At 36.0% G+C, this 22,202-nt stretch overlaps 1 protein-coding gene across 1 annotated transcript; it reads right to left on the bottom strand.

Moving 5' to 3' along the window:
• Positions 1 to 1,307: 1,307 nt before the first annotated feature.
• Positions 1,308 to 19,395, bottom strand: MANEA (mannosidase endo-alpha). Its single transcript, XM_086876560.1, has 5 exons — positions 19,319 to 19,395; positions 13,565 to 14,157; positions 10,117 to 10,226; positions 7,750 to 7,826; positions 1,308 to 6,504 (listed from the first exon to the last, which is right to left on the bottom strand). The coding sequence occupies exons 2-5, from the start codon at positions 14,112 to 14,114 to the stop codon at positions 5,868 to 5,870; spliced, it is 1,374 nt and encodes a 457-aa protein (XP_086732686.1). The 5' UTR covers positions 14,115 to 14,157; positions 19,319 to 19,395; the 3' UTR covers positions 1,308 to 5,867.
• Positions 19,396 to 22,202: the final 2,807 nt, after the last annotated feature.

Raw genomic sequence — 22,202 nt, 5'->3', positions numbered from 1 at the left:
CACACCCTCCCCCTCAAACAACAAACCACTGGTCACTGTGCTGGTTCTGTGGAGAGCTAGCAATACACCTCTTCAAGATTTTAGAAAACAGCTATTCTAACTAACTAAAAAGGTCTTAAATACTCTAAGCAGAGACCAAATTTAAAAACAAAACTGTTCTCTAGAAGTGGTACATCAGCTCTGAATGCAATAGCAGGCATCAACCTTATCTAATAAAACATTTCTTTTTCTCCAACATGGATTTTAGTTAGCTAGTGTATACTTTTGCTATATATTATCTATATATATATATAATATATATATTTATTCTATGCTGCAAACAGTTTCATTTAACCACTTCTAAAATTCTCTAATTTAGAAAAGTTCAGTAGATTTTTACCCATATTTTTAGACCACTGGAAATGAACTTGAATATTCTGATTATTTCTGACTATCCACACTACTTAACTGCTAGGATCAAGAAGTGAGCCACTCTGGACCACTCCATGGACATTGACAAGACCTTGGAATGACTAAAACTGCTCTGGATTTTTTCTATCCTCCAAGGGCAGTAGCATTTTTCACGAAGACATGAGGAAAATATTGTGTAAGCACATATTTGCATACACATGTTCTAAGATCTAAATTCCATTTTAAAAAAACTTCCTCATTTTTGAATGTGCTAAGCCAGCTTTGAATAGTAGCAATAATGGAATATACAAAATAGGATTCTCATCTATCCACAAGATCATCATACTGTATGATGACTGTACGTACAGAAATACACAATACTATGTGTGTGATTAGCTTTAATTTCTTTCATACCAGTGCAGTTAGTCTGTTTGAATGACAAAACATGTTTTTCAAACACACAGGTGATTTCACACTGCTGTGAAAAATAAAATGGCAACGTTTACCTTCCAATTTTTTTATGCCTGAAGAGCACAATATACTATCCGAATGCAACAAATACTTAATTCATCCTTCTGTAATAATCAGTTGTAAACCATTCTCCTGCAAGGCCAATAATTTGTGTGTCCCTCCCTCCTAAACTTCAGTATGAACTGCAAACTTCAGTTTTACTTTGTCAATATACACTTATACCTCAGGATGCAAAAGACACTTGCAACACCATGCAGTAGTAAAACTCAGCAGCCTAATAAGATGCAATAAAATTAGGCCTAAAAACTTGAGAAGCATTGTCTACTTATAGAAAATTGTGCTAAGCCTGTTGTTTTGAGTCTAATAAATTCTACACACACATAGTAATAGAAAAATAAAAATTAACTTCCAAAACTCGTATTATGAAAAGACTCCACTACCACAAATTCCTTCAGAAATTATATTTTTTGAGCATATATTTATTATTCATGAAAACATTCATAAGCAAAAAGGTCTTCTGTAAATATCATAGGGAATTAAAACCACTGCTTACTTAAAAGTACCAGAATTCAGTTTGTAATTTTATTACAATGAAATATTACTTTCAAAATAATGACTTCAGGTATATGCACATATCTAAACAGAAACACACACACATTTTTCATTTTATGTAAGCAAATTCATCTCTGTCACAGCCATGTAGGGTATTAAAAGAAAGGTATTTTTTATTTGTGTTCAAAGCATATCAAAGATACATTATCCATTCACAACATATTCACCTATACAGTTTCAAATTGACATCACACTTTTCTGCTGTGCCACTAATCTTATAGATTCTCTTTACTGAATATTCTAACTATGAAATTTTAGAAATACAGTCACTTTAAGAATTGATATAACATTTAACATGCTGGTCAAAAGTAAAAGATAAAAAGAAACAAAACATTTACACAATCTTAACGAATCAAGAAGCTGAAGACAGTACTTGTAGACTGGGAGAGAGATTTTCATCTGATATTCAATGGCAAATAATTTGTTTATAAATTATTTATTTCCTCTTTTTATGTTCATGAGATTCAGGAAAAAAAGTGCCTTAAATCACAGTAAGTCCTTATCCATGTGCCCAGAGATACATTTACTGGAAACACAGAGATGAAAACACTCCTGAGAGATGTTTTCAACTGAACCTAAGAACCATGTGTGTGTGAAATGTGTTAATTCAAACTATGCAGAGCATATACATACCAAGTTTCATTAAAAAACCTGTTTTCACTGAAGAGCCTTCTGCTTCAATAACCTCTTAAGAGACAAATCATTGGCACCTCAAAAGAGATGCACTAGACAAATACAATCAACATCAGTGCAGAAACTATACTCACAATAATCCAAAGCTTGCCACTAAAATAGTAACAGCATCAGCACGTGTTTGCCAAAAAAATTCACTACAAGATTATAGACCTGACAAACATGCACTATTATACAAGATTTAATACACATTCTTATTTCAGAGTTGATGTTCTAAGCTTCAGTTCTGAGACAGCTCACAGAACTAAAACAATTTACTTGATCATAACTCACAGAAGCAGAAATGAACATATAGATTTTCTTTTAAAAATATGTTCTCTTCTTATCACAAGGACTTGTTACTTGTCTAGAAACCATTTACCCCCTGGCAATACTCAGTCAGCAGTATGAGATTGATGACTTCAGATATTTCTGTATTTGCAGAGGTATAACATGGCACGATCGCTTTTAAAACTTCCTGTATCACTCTGAGTACCATGAAATAATGTAACAAGATGAATCAAGTGCATTTAATCATTGTAAAAATATTAAAAACAGACATTACAGTATTTTTTCTTAGGTGGCCAAGAAGTAAAACTGGTGGGACACCAAAGTGAAATGGGATCTGGATATTCCTTCAATCTATTTCAAATCTAAAAATCATTTCAAATGTTCTTCCCCACCTCTCAATTTTGGTTGCACACTGGAGTCCCCTTTTTGTCCTACTGTAATCCTAAAGCTTGGAGTAACCACCCTCTTAAATACATTCACTCTTCTCCTCCCTTGCCCCAGCAACTGTGCCCTTGTAACCATCTTATTCCTTTTCATTTGAACAAATCCTTTCCCACCGACCTATTTTTACTCAAATTTCAAAGAATCATCATGAATGCAGAAACAGTCCATAAGCAAAACTCTCCACTCCCCATAACAAGAAGCAGCACATTGACTTGCTTTAAGTAAAGAGAAAGTATTGGTCAGGCAGGTGGTGTAGTTCTAGTAGCTGCTAATCCATCAGCTTTTCTTAAGATCATCAAATTGAATTCTCAACTCTGAAATATTATGTGAGGTTGCATATTTATGCTTTAAAACACATCAAGCACATAAAAAATACAGCAAATGATCAGGGGTGATGAATTTCTAGGCACTTAACTTTCATTATTTTCTAGAGAAATTCTGTAAATTTCTTCTGAAAGTCCCATTAGATACATCAGTGTGCCATGGCCCAAACCACTTCATGGCATGGGTTAAACAATGCCCTTAAAGCAATTACAAAAGTCTTTTGGAGTAATGAAGATCCATTACATAGTTACCATAAATTTCATTTTATACAAGATAGATCACCTCAGTTGTACAATACCATACAACAGACTTCAAATGCTTCTATACACAGCAACAAAGGAGTGACTTTCACAGTCACAGGAAAATAAACTGCCACTAAGAGAAAGTAAGGGCTGAAAGGTGAGTGCAAAGTTGCCAAGACCAGTAAAGTGCTCAGGTAACTACAATGAGAAAAGACCAGTGGATGACAAAACTTTAATCAAAGGGACAACAAAGTGACTTGTCCATTCAAAAGGTTTGATTTCAGAAGATCTTTTAATAACATATGCAAAATATTTAACTGTTCCCTCACATTTAAAATAAATATATGGACTCTGAGCCGTAAAACCATAAACATACAACAAATTATAAAAATGAGTAATGTATAGCTATTTAAGGGATTTGTAGTAAAATTAATATCAGATTTCTTAAAAAAGGGAGTAGTTGGAATTGGTAAAAGTCTAACAAGTGCTTTTTATGTCTCAGACACAATTTTCTGACTGTGGTCATACCTATGTCTATGTCAGTTTATCCACTGGAGTATAGCAAAAGAAAATAAGCATTAGTAAACATTTCCTTTAGAGGCATTTCAGACCCTGCAGAAATGCCATAGGAAAATGCAGAAAAATAAAGAGAGATTAATATGACTCCAGTAACGCTAGAGGCACACTTCAACATGCCAGGTTATATATCTGCCATCCAATTTCTGTATTTTTTCGAGCAGCTGAGGGCATTAGATGACACCTCATCACTTGAACTACTGCAAAGAAATGACAAAAAAATCTAAACTGTATATAAATAAACCTTTTTCATACCAGAAAGACTCTAGAAATGTATAGTGGTAACTGGTTTATATTTATTTGGAATGACAAAGTTTTCTGGAAAAAAATATACTAGTTTGGTTTCTGTTTTAACAGAAGTTCTCACATTCACCTCACCACTTAACAGACAGATTACAGTGAGATTTGAGTAAAGAGTGTAATTTTCATGGGTTGTGCTGAAATTAATGGAATTCTAGCTGTTAATAGTGGTCACAGTAGTCTGAGCATATGAACTAAAACACAGGATCAGAACCTTGTATGTAGATTAAAAAAATTAAATTAACAACTAAGAAAGAATCCACTTTGCTAAGATTAAACACTTCCTGCAAATAAACAAAACAATGCTGTTTCTACTATTCCAAAGTTTACAGCTTTGTTATGAAATTCTATGAAAATCCCCCAAAAATGTATTTCTGAGGAGGTATGTCTGTGTGACTGAATCTTTCAAACCTCATAAAAAATGTCAGTTAATAATCACAACATTAGACAGGTGAGATTCTTAGGACTGAAAATACTCATTTCCAGGCACACCACAGTCTTACAGGTAGAACTGGTAGGGTGGTTATTTGAATAACTGCAAGATACTAGTATCTACAATTCTGAATCCTGGAAGAACTAAATACACTAGATGAAAATGAGAAATCTCAGATTTCAAATTAAACAAATGGGTAGTTGCTCTCATTGCTACCAAACTAGGTTGCTCCTAAATCAGAGACAAAAAAAAAATAAATTCCTACAATTAAGTTATTGCAGGACAAGTAAGATACTAGAAACTTTAAACATTTAAAAAAGCACACTAGATCTGTGTATTCAGTCAACTAGCAGAAAATATGCAACAATGGAAGTTTTAATAAACTTTTTGCATCTTTAGGGGGTTTAGCCCCTCAAAAATATTTTCCACTCTAACTTTTTTTTTTTAAATTCAAAGTAATAGAAAAAACAAATGTTCCTTGTTGGTATCCAGTAATCTGCAAAAATCTACACTATGTACCAAACAGAGAAAATGTAAGTAAACTAGAAATCTTTCAGCAGTTCTTTGGAACTTTCTTTCAAATACATTTTTTTTAAACAAAACCCAGTGGTGTTGCATCACACATGACTCTTCAGTCCTTTCATATGTCAAGAATTCTGTATGCAAAGCATCAAAATGTAGATTATTCCACACACTGTAGACATGCATCCTGCAAGAATCTATGAGAATTTAGATTACAGCATCAGTTTGATTAGAAACACAACTACAGGAATAAAGGAAGGAAGAAACTGTGCCAGTTTTTTGTTATACTTTGGTCATGTAGCGTTATCCCATGCAGATGTTCTGAAAACTCAGCATGCAAGTTACAAAGTTAAAAAAACATAAACAACTGAACAACAAACAGCTTTCCCTGAATATTTTTGAACTAAAATATCCAGTAAGACAGAATTGCCAATATTCTCATAATCTTTTTACTTTTCAAAATTAAAATTCAGTAGTAGTGCATATACATTCAAAAGATATAATAAAGACATTTAATAACAGATTCTTCAGCTCTCAGTTTCTTTCTCAATACAGTCAACACATTAGGAAATGACTGCAGCTGGGACAACTCACATAAGCCACTGCTCTTGTTCTTTTCTGTACTTCTCAGACCACTTCTGAGTAAGCTCTAGGTAAACATTTGGTTTATGGGGTTTATAATCAAGGTAAACCACCTGTCCAGTCCGTTTAGGGATCGCTTTTTCAATCTGAGTTCCTTCGTGCCACTCATTAAAAGATGTAATGGAAATAATTTCTGGTCGCACCAGAAGGGCTGCACTGAAGGCAGTCTCATAGTATTTCCCATTAACACGGTTCCGGGTGTTGTGGTTGTTCCATGGTCGGATGCTGGTATCGATATAACCTGGCCCCACACTTGGAATAAACATTAAGTTGTTACTATCACAAAAGGCTTTTAAACTTGCCCAATTATGGTGTGACGAGCCGTAGGAGAAGCCATTGGTAGCAAAGTATGTGTACATTCCATCAAAACCACTTCTGTGAATGTCATGCTTATGTCTTTCTTCTACAAGAAGTGCAATGAATAATGCATCATAGGGAGTATTTCGAATACTCTGGGATCCAGAGACAGTTAACAGATTCGCCCATATTTCAGGAATTGTTACATAAGAGTCATAAACATAAAACATGGGAAGAAGTCTACCTGTGCTGGTCTTATGCCTGTAAAAGGCTGGATGGCTTCCATATCTATAAAGCAAACAAGCATCATTAAGACAAAATTTGCCATTTGGAAAATACTCTTGTACAATCTGAGCTGAAGACTTTTCCAAAAAATTAATTTTAAACTACAGGGCATGGACTTCGAAACACAGCACATCATATCCACTGCCAGTCCAATGTTTGCTTAAGTATCAAACAACAACTCTTCAAAGAACCTTTAAACTACTACAGATTAGTAACTGTCCTGGGTTTGTCAGGGACAGAGTTAATATTCCTAGTAGCTGGTCCAGTGCTGTGTTTTTTTTGATTTAGTATGAGAACAAAATTGGTAACACATTGATGCTTTGTTTGCTGCTAAGTAGTACTTACCATAAGTCAAGGACTTCTCAGTGTCTCCTGCTCTCCCAGTGAGGAGCTGCACAAAAAGCTGGGAGGAAGTGAGGCCAGGACAGCTGACCTGAGCTGGCCAAAGAGATACGCCACACTTCAGAATATCATGCCCATATATAAACTGAGGGAGCTACCTGGAAGGGGACTGAACAGGGCTAGGCTGGGTACTGCCCTATAGGTGGTGGGCAACTCATCTTGGTTTCTGTTACTCTCTCCCCTTCTCCTTTCCATTAACATTCCTGATAATACTATTGGTGTAATTATTACAATACTACTTTGCTTCAATCATGAAACTGCTCAACTCACAAAGTATCTTTTCCTTCTGATTCACTTCCCCAGTGCTAGGGGATGAGAGAGGGAAGTAAGGGGCAGCTGGTGGTAAACTAGGTTGCCGGCTGGGGTTAAACTGTGACAGTAACTTAGTGTCGAAACTGTGCTACAGTTATCAATTTCCTCTGAAGGGCAATTCCCTAATTCAGTATGAAATAACAACAGTGTAGGCAGTGCTGATAAGCAAAACAACTAGTAGCTGTACAGAATTTGTGAAATTAAAGTAAAATCATTAGAGGTCCACGCAATAAAGCTCTATCTGCCTGTCTGCCACTATCAAAATGTGTTGCTAACCTGAAGTATCTAAAGTATGACTTGTGATATTAAAAATGTTGAAAGCAATTTAAATTTGAGAATCTATGTAAAATTCAGACTTCAATATTTAAAAAACAGACCGAGTTTTACAGCAATGAAATATGAACAAAGTTCCTTTCAGCTCTCTTCAGTCTCAGTAGACATCCTTACATATTTTTAGAAGCTTTAGTTCATATACGGAAGTCCCCTAAATCAGCATGTAAGAAACCCCAAGGAAACCATTCTGAAAAAGCTCACCTGTCAATGATGTACTTGACATTGTGGTACATGCTGCGATCATCTCTGTCTTTGTAAGGTTCGATATGAAAAGTGACCTGATAGATGAAAACGTAAGGGCAACACAAACGTAAAACATGACTGAATACATGGGCACTGGGTATTATATGAAGCAAGAACCAGTCAAAAAAATACAATTCTTTACAGACCAAACATTTCATCAGTCTAGACTGAGAATAATCCAACCCTGGTACAACTCTTGCACAACTGACATTCATTAGAAGCTTCAGATCCCAGGAAGTTTGGTTTTAAATACTTGGGTTTTTTACATAGAACACTGCTTGTTTACCCTAGGCTACAGCAAGTGTAGCATGCTTCAGAAAACTTAAAAAGCTACAAAACCTAAAACTTAAAATATTACCTATTTGAATGTCAAAGAACTGATAAACTAATGAAACATTTAAATATTTTATTTCTAACTAATGTATTAAAAATAATCTGCTGAAGATAATGCTCCAAGGATAGTTTTCAGAATCAAAATACTTTCAAGATTTGGGAAATGAAAACTTTAATTTAGTATTTTATAGATTTATCAACAGCAACAAGCTCTTGGAACTAAATCAACTATAATAATACTGCTATTGCTCAGAATATCAAGCCTGGAGCTTATGAAGTTGATTAATCAATATGTGTGAATTCCAATGTAAGAATAAATTTGTTTTCAAATAGACAATGATGGAAGAATATATTACATTAATCAAAGCAACAAGTTTTTCATAAGCAATTTTAGAGCAGAATGTATTTAATAAAGTCTTTGACAACTCTGCAACAGTAGAAGATTTCCACTGCAGAGCAAATCTCTCTATTAAGTAGAAACTATAGAAAAATAGTTTTAGACTAAATCACTAAGACTGACAGTAGAGGGTGAAAAGCACTATAATTTCATCTTTCATTTCCAACTATCAAAACCAGGAAAATCAAAAAGGCATATTTCCTCCCAGACCTCTATTTTGCAGACAAAACAGAAACTTATTTTGTATATTTGTTTTGGTCTACTGAGACTCCTAACACATATTACAATAACTTACTAGTGCTAGAATACTTAAAAACATTACAGTGAAAGTAACATTTCCTGCAATATCTATCCTGAGCATCTGTATTCCAGTAATTCTTCCAAGTGGTAACAGCAGCTTCATCCATTTTGCAATCACTATCATACTACTACACACTATTTCCTTGGTAGCTTATTTCATTTGGCCTTGACTCCTTTGAGACTTGAATGTTAACAAGTTCTTTTAGGTGAGAGCAAACTCAACTAGATGGTCTGAAGATTTTGGGAAAGGATTATACCGTTTTCTGTCTTTTTAAAAATTTATTAGATAGAGTGCAACCTATATCATATGATGCAAACCAGACAGTATTTGTAACAGTTTCAAAATTACTTCTGTATCAATTTTAATCATCCTATTTTCCACCTGCTTGCTAAGGAATCTACAGTTACCCCCAGCGACAGGAAATTTCACTGAGAATCTGCAACTTGCATAACCGACTAAAACCAGAGCAGATGAACAGGTTGTGTTTTCAGTACACAGTACAGACAGCACACTCCAGAGATGAAACATATGCAGCTACTTAAAAACTCAAATTTATTACTTGAGAGAGATTAAAATGAAATACACATTTTCATTACCACAAAAGGGAAATACAAGTTTTATTCTAAAAATAAACAAAACCCAACCACAACTTAAGATTCCACAGATCAATTCATGTAATCTTTAACTCACTTGATATTTTACCTATTTTAAGAAACCAGTAACTTAGCCTTTCTATCTCTGTCATGCCCTGAAGTAACTCTCAAGTCTGAGCAGCATGCGTCTGACCTTACAGTCCAAGACAAGTGTTCCTGGTACCTTCTGCAATAAAGACATTCATTCAAACTAGATATTCTAATTCTGTCTTTATTCCTCATAGATGCTCGCTCCTGATCTCTATGATCAGGTGCTAACAACTTATGAAATAAAGCAAAATGAAGATAAGTCTTTTTCTTTCTAAAAGGTCCTTAGTTTATAGCTCACTGTATTTCACAGTATTTTGGAATATGTAATACTTCCCTCAACTCCCAAGACTCACTGGAAAACAATATAATGTCTTATTTTAAACACTGTTTCCTGAAAAAAAATTAAAATAAAATAAAAATGCACCACACTGTGCCTCAGATTCTGCAGGCTAAAGCAGATTACAATATTTATTCTGCTTATAGAAGAATATTACTTGGGTCCTACCAAAGTTCAGTGCAATTCAATGGCTTCCCTGACCAAAACAAAGTGCAGTACAATTTCAAGGCTTACTTTCCTAACTGGTCCTATCAGTCATCTACAAATACTTTACCTTTAGGTTATACTTGTGTGCATAGTCCAAAACAACTGGCACCAAATCATCAGTTGGTTCTCCATTTTCATCAGCCATACCTGGTGGGTACCATGAAAGCACTATTACACCTGAAAATATAAAACTTGAGTTTTAAATGTTGTTTAACATATTACAGGTATACTGTAACATTGTCATGAGTTACAATTATTAATGTGATAGCTACAAAAAATAAATCAGAATCTCAAATAATTTTTTTAGCAGTTACAAAATCTCAGTATTCCCAGAGGGGATTTTAACTCCTTTCTTTATAGGACTGCAAAACAAAGAGTGGTTAGATCATTTGTCAAGGGAACAAATCTGTACTCAGTGTCCTAAGCCAAACATTTAAGAGCTGTCCCCTCCCACTTTTCAGCACAGCATTGCTACCTTCAGGTTGTACAAGACGAAAAGAGTGCTCTCCACTAAGGCATTATAGCTATGCCATGACACAGGCAGAAAACATCAAGATAAATGGGTTATAGAACACACAAGAGATAAGAGTTGTGCATGTGATGAAGAAGATTCTTATCCTATTAAACTTTACTCCACATCATATTTCCTCATTGTATCTCTTGCTAAAATACAAAACAATTTATTACTATAAACAGTGACTTCAATCCCACAACCTTCTTTCTTGCTCGTACAATTACTATGGTATAATCCACCCTTCCAAGGATGTAAAATTAGTTTTTAAATTTATTGTCTTTAAAAATGCTTGAGTAACTATCAACAATTTAAGGATGTTACCAGTGCTGTGGATAAAAAAGACAACAAATAACATGTCTTCATGTTGTAAATTTTTTCTGATGCTCTCCGAGAAAACAAAAGAACACGCTCCTCAGAAAGACTAAACCCTTCCCTGCTAAAACAAAATGCTTCCATATAAACAGATTAGATCTTTCAGGTGCACAGCCGGAAACAGTATCAAAAAGAAGCTAAGTCTGAAAAAATCATGAAATAGTGACGTAGAAATATTTTCCTAGCGATGCTATTTAGAACATGCAGAAGAATAAGTCAATATGGTTCTTTTTAACTAAGTAATGATTTAAGTAAATGAATGAATTCACTGAGCTAGGGAAGCTTAGGCTTTACTAACATTCTAACATTTCTGAACAACAATTTCCAACAAACCATTCCAAAATTAGGAAAAATAAACCATAAATTACAGTGAATAATCACACAATATCAAAACCAGAAATCTGCACTCACTACACACAGAAGGGAGTTCAACTACTCTTAGACACAGTCTCTCTCTGCATTTTATCAAAAAGAAAATCACAAATAACAGATAATCACAAGACACAGTCCGCTCAAGGAAAGCAAAATGCAATACTTTATTGCATTTTATCAGATTACCTTTTAGTTCACACAAAAGAAAAAGACTAAATGCTAATGATAAGGTGTACAGGACAAGCAGAACAACAACAAATCTGGATATCTTGAATACATCTGACAAGACCCTCTTTTACACCTTTAGGAAATACATAAAAGTTCAGGAGACAGAACTGTTGATCAAGGAACCTAAATTCAAATTTGCACTGGTCTTTTCCTAAGAAAGACTACTACACATTTTCTTTCCTGTGGTTAAAAAAAATAATTATGTGCCACTTCAATAGTCTTAAAAACAAAAGGAGGTGAATTTGACACTAAAAACAGTGTCATAAATGTTTAGAACCAGAGAAGTGAGTAAAATCAAAAGTGGACACAAAAAATGCTGCTGCAAAAAAACAAACTTCCCCAAGCAATCTCATTAATAGAATTTACTGTATTAATCTGTAAAATATTAGGAAATTAATATATAAGAATTGTAAAATATAAAAAGAATACAGGGCAGCACTGCATGAGACTCCTGTTGCCCCAATCTTGTATATGCTTTCAATCATTAGACAATATTTGCTGAAAGAACCACTTACATTTTTCTTTTTTCATATGTTCTTTGATAAAGCCTCAAAAATGGCGAGAAAAAATGATTATGTGACTGTAAAATATAATAATGGATGAGACACTGGCTAAGAGAGAAAAAGGATAAACTGTAAATAGTCAACGTCACAGTACACAACAAATGAACAAAGGCTAATTCTTTAAAAAAACACCTGATGTTTTATGTTAGCCAAATCTAGATGGAAGAGAACAAATTCAATTGCACTTAAATCCTTAAATCAGAACAACAGCAGGGAAAAAGTGACTCTTTATAAATATCAGTTATATTACAAAGCGTGTCACAGGAAACCTGAACTACTCATTCACGTTTCTAAGTTTTAAATGGAAAACTAACTGAAGCTACTAAAAAAATTGATTATGGAAAGTGTTATTTTTTCTAGTAATTGACACCTTTTCCACCAACAATTCAACTTTCTTAGACATCTGTATTAAGATGATGAGAAACATCACATATTCTTCTAAAGCTGCAAGTGCCCCCCTTGCATTCATCACACTACGATACATTATCTTGTTTTAGGTAAGACTAAAACCGTGCTTATTGGCAACTAATATCTGAGATTTCTCTGCAACAGTCTTGTTACTCCTGTTGATGGAGTTATATTAGTCAAGAGGGTCAGAAATGTCCTGTTTGTATTAATCCCTGTACAAAATAAATGTGAGGTAAAAACCCAGAAGATGACAACAACCAAGAAGTAAACACTACACAAGTAAATACCATCAATCAAAATATAAGAATTATATTATACCTTAGTGATGAGGTGAATGAAGGACATTCAATACAAGGTGATTAGCACTATGTCAATAATGAACTTTGGTCATGTTGCTCCACATACATTTACAGAAGCTGTTCAAAGTTTAATATTAGCCTATATGACTGCTTGTTTTAAAGATTAACATAAAAAGGACCATAAAAGCCCAACAACCAGGAATGACACTAAAAATATATTGAATATTCTTATGTATACAGTTAATCTTATTTAGAAAAAGGGAATATCAATTGTGCTGAAAGGAGATACTCTTAGACAGTAACGAATCAATACATAACTGTTATTGCACACACAGCATTCAGAGAAAAAAGCCCATTCATATTTGAACAGACTGCTCCTTAACCATGTTAGCATGATTTACTCAAACCTGTTCTTTAAACTGAAGTATTCATCTCCAAAAATAAAATACACAGACAATATATTCTAGCCAAGGTTTCTGTATTTTCATTTATGTTATCAGTGTTTAGCAGTAAGTCATGAAAAACATGTACCTTCAGTATAACAAACACCATTCTTACATTTCTGTGCTGTTACACTCATCAGACACAGCTTTGAAGATGAAGGTTTCAGTTGGGGGTTAAAACTCAGACATATAAAGACATTTACCAGTTTCAGACATTTCCTGAATTACACAGAAAGAAAGGATAGCTCAGTTGTACTCATTCACATATGTAAGGCTGGATAAATGAACAACATGCTGAAATGTTAACATTCATTACCAGTTGAAGCTGAACGCATTTGTTTCATGTGGGCTTCTATGACAGTAGGGTCTTTGGAACTGTAAGATCCAAGTTCTGGATAAAAGTTGGCCCCAATGTCCTCAGGAGGAGTATGCCTTCCCTTTGGATAATTGTTTGCAATTTTTGGGTCCCAGTGTGGCAACAACGGATGATTCCAGTGAATATATTTACCATCAAACTGTGGATTCCCATACCAAGTATAGTAGAATATATGAAAGTTATAATTAGGAGAAGACAGCTCCTCTTCCAGCTTTTTTACTGGAAACATAGATGCTTTCATAGTATTGACAGCAATACTATGCAAATTACTAACATGTGTCACAGTATCTCCTTGAGCCCTATTTAACGAATTCTGTTTACTGTCTAAGAGCACTGTCCGTTGTTGAAGCTCCGGCAACAAACCAAGTCCAAATGGATCCCCAAAGCCAGCTCTGTCAGGTCTCAGAGTCTTCAAAGCCATCATTATGGAGCAAATAAACAAAATAAAAAGCAACAAAATGATGCATGTTCTTCTGCGAAATCTTGCCATGATGTCATAGTTCAGAATCCCAACAGAAGGATTTTGGCCGCAACTGATCAAAAGACAAATATTCTCAAGTCAGATTTCTTATTACCTAATATTCAGCAGTATGAAATTCTTCATAAAATCTCTACATAATAACACAGAGACAAACGTGATGTGAAAAAATTGACTGGAGAAGGAACACCTTTATGGAGGGTGGGGTACACAAAAAAACCCCCATTTCTTTCTTTGAAATGTGTCACATTTTGAGGTTCTACCACCAAGGACTCAAATATTTTATAAAGTATTTTACTTTTGAAATTAATTTTTATCGTAACCCTGATGAATCCCATGAAATGTAAATTCTGGTTACAGTATTTAAGAACTATTATGTTTTGTAAGCGCTATTCAGGTAGAAATAATAAATAAAACAGAAGAAAAAAGCAGAAGCCATGAAAGGAGAATAACATAGCAGCACAAAAGTCAAATCAATATGGGGTATGACAGAACTACAGCTTATGTTCAGAATGCAGGTTTCATTCACTAAGCTATTTACTGGCTTCAGACCAACCACTTTGTGTTCTGTTAAGCATTATATTAACAAAATATTCCAGCAAATTAAATTTGAAACCATGATGTTTTGCAACTTTACACATCTAAATTTTTTTTTTCTTTTTCTGAATCACATAAGCAAAAAACAGCAGAGCAATAAGGATGTATCTCAAGCAGAAAGCCTGAGAGTTAGCTGCTGGCAGCGAGTTAGTACAATGTCACAGTTGCCTGACACTTCATGTAGTGTTCCAGGGCTAAATTCAAAACAAGACCAATGGTACACAGCAAGATGTGAACCATGAAAGTAGGGGGAAGAAAATCAGTATTTACTAGAATGGAATGGAAGGTCTGATAACTTTATTTATAACTTTAATTCCTGTACAACATTATCACAAGAGAACCAGAGAAAAGGATTAACAAAATTTAGGTTACTACAGAATTATGTGGAACAAGATTATGCATAAAACTGACAACACTAAATTAGAAAATCTAAGAATAAATTTCTAATTCAAGGGTCATTAGACACAGCATAGCTGTAATTTGTATTTCTGTCACTGACCCCTAAATTTTAGAACCTTATTTACTGAGATATACACAGGTAATTTTAAAATACTTATCAATTATCTGACCTTTGTTTCCTACCAATGTTACAGTGCATTAACATAGAGCTCAGTTGTCACAATATACTGCTTGCTACTGCTATGATAATTTTAGATAAGCAATTTTAGAATATGCTTTTTAACAATACAGCCTGAATTGAATTAGCAGTATTACACTGCCACAACAGGAACTTTTGCTTCCATTTCCAGTATTAATGTGTTCATCCTACTGTCCTTACCTCTGGGATTCATCTGGTTTTCACAGCAAGATCACTCATTTACTTTAAGAGCAAAACCCAGTTAACATTTCAAAAATAAACAACATGAAAATCCCAATGCACTTTTTTTACCTAGTTAGAGAGTGGACTCAGTTGAATAAGTATCACAGCACTAAAGCCAACAAAGAACAGATGGAGCAAGGCTAGACTACGAACATGATGTTCATTTTGCCCAAATGGATTCTGAAACCATACATTTGGCTACTGCCAGGGAAAATGGTTTTACAGCATACATGCTTAGAGGATTTCACATTGCTTTATGTCAAATTACAGGGTACATTTTCTATGGCTAACAATCCATCCCATGATTTTAGAATTCTGTCAGAGATTGTTTGGAGTACAGAACATCTTACTTTATTAAGAAATTAAATACACTAAAAATGCTCCTGCTAATTTTCATTACCTTTTCAGGCTTCTTTCTAGTAGATAATGCTACCCCTACCTGGTAATTTAATTCAATTTTCTGATTAGATAAATCAAGGTTTTCCGAAGGGTTTTGATTTTTTTAACGAAACAATATTATTCATCTGACTAATGTATTAATGTATTCCATTTAATTTAACCCAGATGCCACTGATCTTCATTAAACAACATACAGGACTGCCAGAGATAAACTACCTCTGCAATTATTATTTTATCTCTTCTGTGAAAAAGAACTCAATGCCTATAATTGGAATGTTCAAGGTTTTTCATGTGGGTTTTCCTATTCCATATCCAAGAAGCTGTTCCTTTTTATTCTTGGTTGGTATATCAACTACTCAATTCCTCCTGTTTAGATCAAGATTTCACTATCATTAAGTCATTAGTCTGAAGTGTCAGGAATTGATCTTGGTGCTCCACGTTATTATTTCAACAAGTATTTTTTCAATGGAATATTCACATTGAAGTATGCTAAAAAAAGAGCAGCATGCTTACGAGCATTTGACTAGCATTGAGACAGACCTTGGTCTACCACACCACATTAGGAACTTCTGCTATGCTTATACAGAGGCTCAGCATCAAAGTGCATAATTTCTAAAACAAGTAAGTGATATCTATGGTAAAGGCTTGTGTTTTGGGGAGACATCAGTCTCAATGATGATAACGTAATTTAGACCTGGCATAGACACCTATATTGTGAAAGCTGCATTGAAAGGCTACAGGTAAGCAGTGCTTCACATATCATTTAATCTTGTTCAGATCTACTTTTCAGAGACAGTGATGGATAAATTACCCTCATCAATGCTAGTGCCACAGCAAAAGGAAACAGACTGAGCAAACATGCCAGTGAAACAGCCATATGAAATTATGCCTGTCCTTGGAAGAGGAAAAACCTTAAAAATACATTTCTGATTCAACATTCAGTAGACAAAGCATAGCTGTGATTTTGCATTTGTCATGGATATTCAAATTTTAGAGTTTGACTGGTATTTACTGAGGTACATGTCACTCCTGTAGACTTAGGAAGTATCTTGCCTAGGACTTTTGGATTCACTAGGAGCTAACAGCAATTGACTTTTCCTACCGAGAAAAGTCAGGCTGAATAACTTCAGCTTTATGAAGGTTAAGATCTTACATGCAGTTACCCTGACTCAGAAGCTTTTGGATTCAAACTCCATGTTTGTTGACACATATAGGTGTACCAGACAAAAATGTAAGCAGTTTGGGCTCTTTCTCCTGCATACTCAATAAATTTTAAAAGAAGGAAAAAACTATCAGTAACAGGTCAGAGTTTCTCCATGACTGAATACAGATGGTAGTTTCCTTCATAACATGAGAAAAATATGAAGCTTTACCAGGAAAAGTTAAAACCTGTATTTCCTGTACATTTCATTCTCTTCTCAAAAAAACCCTAAACATCTGACACAGCTGTTTTGCTTTTTAGTTTGTAAACTACTATATAGAATTAAAAGCACAAAATACATGTAAGTCTATCCCATTATGATCATCTCTGTTCCAAATTAATTTGGGTTTTTGGTAAAAAATAGCATTAAATTCATCACAGCAGGCTAAATTTCCAGCCTTCTTAAAACAATTCCTCCATGAAGAAAAGAAAAAAGGTCTGTGAAAAAATCTGAAGTATTTTCCTAACTGTTCTGCAAACTTAATTGAATATCTCAAGCTCTTACCTGACAGTGATTTTTTTTTTTTTCCCCCTCACTAGTGCTTTTTATACCCTTAAGTTACTGTGTAGGAAAACCTACTGTTTTTATCCTTTCCTCTATATGAAGAAAAAAGCATACAGATGTACAGATGCATAACTTTTTTCCCTGACATGTTCTCCCAAATAAGAATGTTTCTTTAGTCAGAGAAGAAAAAGCAATAAAAAAAAAACCCCAGCAAACGTGGTTGAAAGGGGTGATGGTGCTTAATTAGTTGAGATAATTTTGGTCAGGTAACTCAAGTTTCAGTATCCTACTCAGTGGGTTGCTTTTTTCAGTTTTACGAATTCCAAAGGAGAAATATGCTATGCAAAGAAATTAGGTTCAGATAAAATAGATTTATATAGTTAAGTAGGATTCAGCAAATACCATAATTTATCCACTCTGCTGTTCCTTAACCATAACAAACCGAAATGCAATACAAGGAAGGGCTCTGAAAATGTGATTTTATTGACCAAAGGTAAGGTCATCCAGAAGCCACTGAGGCTGGTAGCTCAAGGATGGGATCAAAGCTTTTCAGGTAAGTTATCTAAGCTTAGTTTCTACTAAGTTTTCTCAGCTCAAATAAACTGAAAACTCTGAAGTGATAGATCAGCTCTAGATAGAGCCAAAGCTCCTAGGCCTTAAAGGCCTGATTCTGGAGCTACAGTGCAGACGGCACCTAGAAACATTCATTTTCCAAGTGATTGACCAGGTGAAGTTTACTAAACTGAGGACTGTTAAGAGTGCTTAAAGCACATCTACATAGCACATTCTGACTTGGCGATCACAAAGAATAAAAAGCAACAGAGGCTGACCATATGTGTGAGAACCTTGTGAGTGTTCCTAGTGTTAGAAAACAACAGGGTATTTCTCAAAAACTCTCTGTATATTAAGACTGTTTCTAATGCCTTTTTTTAAAAATAGCTTGAATCATCAAAGATGTAAGAAGACATTAGGTATGGCACGCAGACACTTCACAGCTGTATTGCATACTAAAAAGGTATCTTTTTAAATGCTTCCAATAATGGAAGATTTCTTTTTGGTCTACCTAATTTAGAAAAAGGTATTTGAAATCTGACAACCAGAAAACGTGATCTGAATTTAAGAAAGACAGCAGGAGTAACAAAACACAATCCTTCTGGATTCTTTGCTGTAAAAGTGCTAAGAGAGCTTTTACATTAGAGTATTTGCCTTCAACATGCCAGCCAGCCCTCTCTCGCTTCGAAAGGACATGGAAACACATGCCTAACTCTGGGCAGCTGCAGGCCATGAGAAGAAAGCAACCTTTAGCCGGGGCTCACGGGGAGCTCCCCGGGGCACTTCGGGCCAGGCTGCCTGACAAGAGTTAAACGCAAGGGCGGGGAGCAGACCCAGCTGGCTGCGCTGCTCCCATGCCCTGAGCAAGCCACCGAGTTCCGAGCGTTCACACTTCTCTCTCACTCTGAGGAACCAAGCGCCAGCCCCCGCCGTCACAGGAGCGCCCGCCGCGGACGAGAGGCGCGGCGAGGGTTCCGTAGGAGGGAGGGACGGCACCGCCCGGGGGCCGCCGCGGCCCCTGTGACAGCGGCTGCGGGCTGGGGCGGGCACCGTCCGCTCCTCTCCCGGCCTCTCCCAGCCCTCAGGAGCCCTTCCCCAGTGCCCGGGGCCGGCCGGGGCTCGGGCCCGGCGCCGTTACTCACCCGCGGGAGGCAGGGCCGCTGCCGGCGGGCGCGCGCGGGCGTGCCCCTGCGGGAGCCGCGTGGGCTGCGCCGGGGCGGGGCGGCGGCGGCGCGTGCGCCAGCCAGGGCGCATGCGCGGGGCGGCCGCGGGCTGCCGGGCCCGTTTCTTGCTGAGGAGAAGCGTGCGGCGCTCCCGCTTTTTTCGCGGGGAGCCTGGGAGCAGCAAGGGCCTCCGCTGGGCTTTCAGATTGTGTTTGCTCTTTGTTTTGTTTGTGTTCGTCTTTTTTTTTTTTTTTTTTTTTCTTTCTTTTTTTACTCGAAAGACCTAAAACAGTTCTTTCAAAGGCTTTTCTGGATTGTTGGTTGCTTTGCGAAATGGTAGTCACAGAATCGATTTAGGTTGTGATCAATGACTCCAAGCTATGACCGAACACATCCCTGTCAAATAAACCGTGGCACTGAATGCCACATCCATTCTCCTTAAACATGTCCAGGGATAGTGGCTCCACAACCTCCCTGGGCAGTCTTTTCCAATGTGTAATCACCCCTTCTGTGAAAAAATTCCTCCTAATGTCCAACCTGAATCTCTCTTCATGCAGCTTTATGCTTATGTCATCTCATCCTGTCCTTGGTTGCCTGGGAGAAGCTGAACGCCCCACCTGGCTACAACCTTCTTTTGCCCCTGAGCCTTCTCTGGGCTAAACAGTCCCGGCTCCCTCAGTGGCTCCTCATGGAAATGTGCTCCAGGCCCTTCACCGACTTTGGTACCATTCTCTAGACTGATGACAAAACTGGGAAAGAATATAAAACTCTACAGTCAGATGGCTACGGAACAAGTATTTGTTTATTCAGTGCTGGGAGTAAGGACAATCTTTCTGCCAAAAACTCACTCAATCCTTTTTGGCTTTCTGTTATGTGAAAAACAAGGTTCACTCTCCTGGTAAAATTTAAAAGTTTAATAAAGGACAATAGGAAACAAAGATAAGAAAGCAAAGTTTAGCGGCTGGGTGCTTGGCATTCAAGCCAAGAGCACACCTGCTATTTTGGAGACACCCTTTATATACCTTTTCTATTGCATCAGCCTATTACATATTCATAAAGTTATAAATATTTAAACTTTTCTCCAAACCAGTTTAAATGTTCCAAGAACTGTTTAGCATGGCTCCTCCTCAGGACGGATGTTTTAGAGCATGCACATTCCTTGTCTGTGGTTTTAGTCCCTTCTTATTATCACTTCCAGCTTGGGTTTTGGTCCATACTTTCTTCAAATGGTAGGTGCTGATAATTGGCATATCAGTAGCACTGGGTCTTCTTCATACATTCACTGGACATTATGACCAAGCAGGCAGTTCAATTACCACAAGCACAACTGTATCAGCTATTTCACTGCTACGCCTAAGTTTAGTTTATAGCAGAAATAAAAACTATAGCAAAGTTACTTTAATATACATATAATATTGATTTCAATATTTTGTGAAAAGCCAATATAATAGTATTTGTAACAGTTATATTTTAAAAGTTCTAGACATCATCACAATTATATCATTAGCATACTTATAACTGCATAAAGCTGTGTCACAGTTTTATGACAGATTTTTGCTTCAGCGCATGTGTCAGTTCCTTCTGTGCTGGTCATCAGTCTTCTGCTGGTCTTTTGATGAAGGCTTCTATAGTCTTCCTCACGTTTGAACATTTTACCTCTATTTTCAGCACATGCCTGGTGCTTCATTTTTTTTAGTCTGACTTGTTTTTAGCTAATTTTGCAGTTTGCAGGTTCCCTTAAAACTGGCTCTCTTGCTCTTGATGGCATTTGTCATCTCGCTCTGTTATCTTGCTTGCTTTACTTGCACATCTTGTTACAAGACAGAGATGGGCAAGTAATGGCTGGATAAATGGGCTTGAATCTCTGTGTGATGTTGTGTATGGTACCTCAGCCCCCTAAGAGAAGTTTTTCAATTTTACATTAGAGTATGGTGTTCGATACAATGATATAATGAGAGAGTCATTGCGCTGGGGGAATTACCATCCTTGACCCTGTCAGCTATATGGGCATAAATCTGGGAAAAAATATGTGAATAGAAATTCAATAAACAATCCTGGTTTATAGTCATTTTGTAGTTACATATAATTGCAATGTTGTAAAAATGGTTTCAATGATCTTTTCGTACACTAACATTTCATGTGTGCTTTATTCTTTTTTCCTAAGCAGTGAAAATGAGCTATGAATCGTTCTCATAATGAGATTAATAACCAAATCAACAAAATAAATACATTCTCATTGTCTACTGTAACAACAGAAGTCTGAAGAACAGAAGAACACTTGTGTATGAGCACTGCAGATTGACTGAATGCAAATTGTTGCACTAGGTAAACATCACAATATTCCCATTGAATCAAAACATTTCTTCCCTCTGCCATATGAAAAAAAATACTGTAATGAATCAGATCCCTGTGGTGTAGTTTGCCTGGATTTTTGTTAAGAATCTCACTAAGCCATGAGAGAGATTACAAACACTGTCAGAATTGTGGTTTCATTGAAATCAAGAGACAGAATTTCATCTCATATGTGAATGAAAAGACTTGGAATGAATGTCTCATACTGTAGATATAAACAAGTAAATTCAATAGCTCCCATGGTTTTCCTTGAGTTCTGAGAAAATTGAAGGAATTGTTGCATGATTGTTTCTTTATGCTGAGTGATATTATGGGGAAAATATCTGCAGTAATTCTAATTTCTAATATTTCTTGAATGTATCTGAACTATTTCATTAACAAAGCATGTTGTAAGTGATTCAGAAATGTCATACTTTAATAATAAATTAGTTGGCATATGAATAGTCTGGAGATCAAACTTTGATATCTGTTCTATTTCCTCACAGTCTCCTCAGTTTTTTTCTTTACTGTT

Source organism: Cyanistes caeruleus, chromosome 2 (assembly GCF_971803275.1).
Source record: "Cyanistes caeruleus chromosome 2, bCyaCae1.hap1.1, whole genome shotgun sequence".
Classification (NCBI taxonomy): Eukaryota; Metazoa; Chordata; class Aves; order Passeriformes; family Paridae; genus Cyanistes; species Cyanistes caeruleus.
The sequence above is the reverse complement of the archived record's forward strand: the minus strand, read 5'-3'. Positions and strand labels throughout refer to the sequence as shown.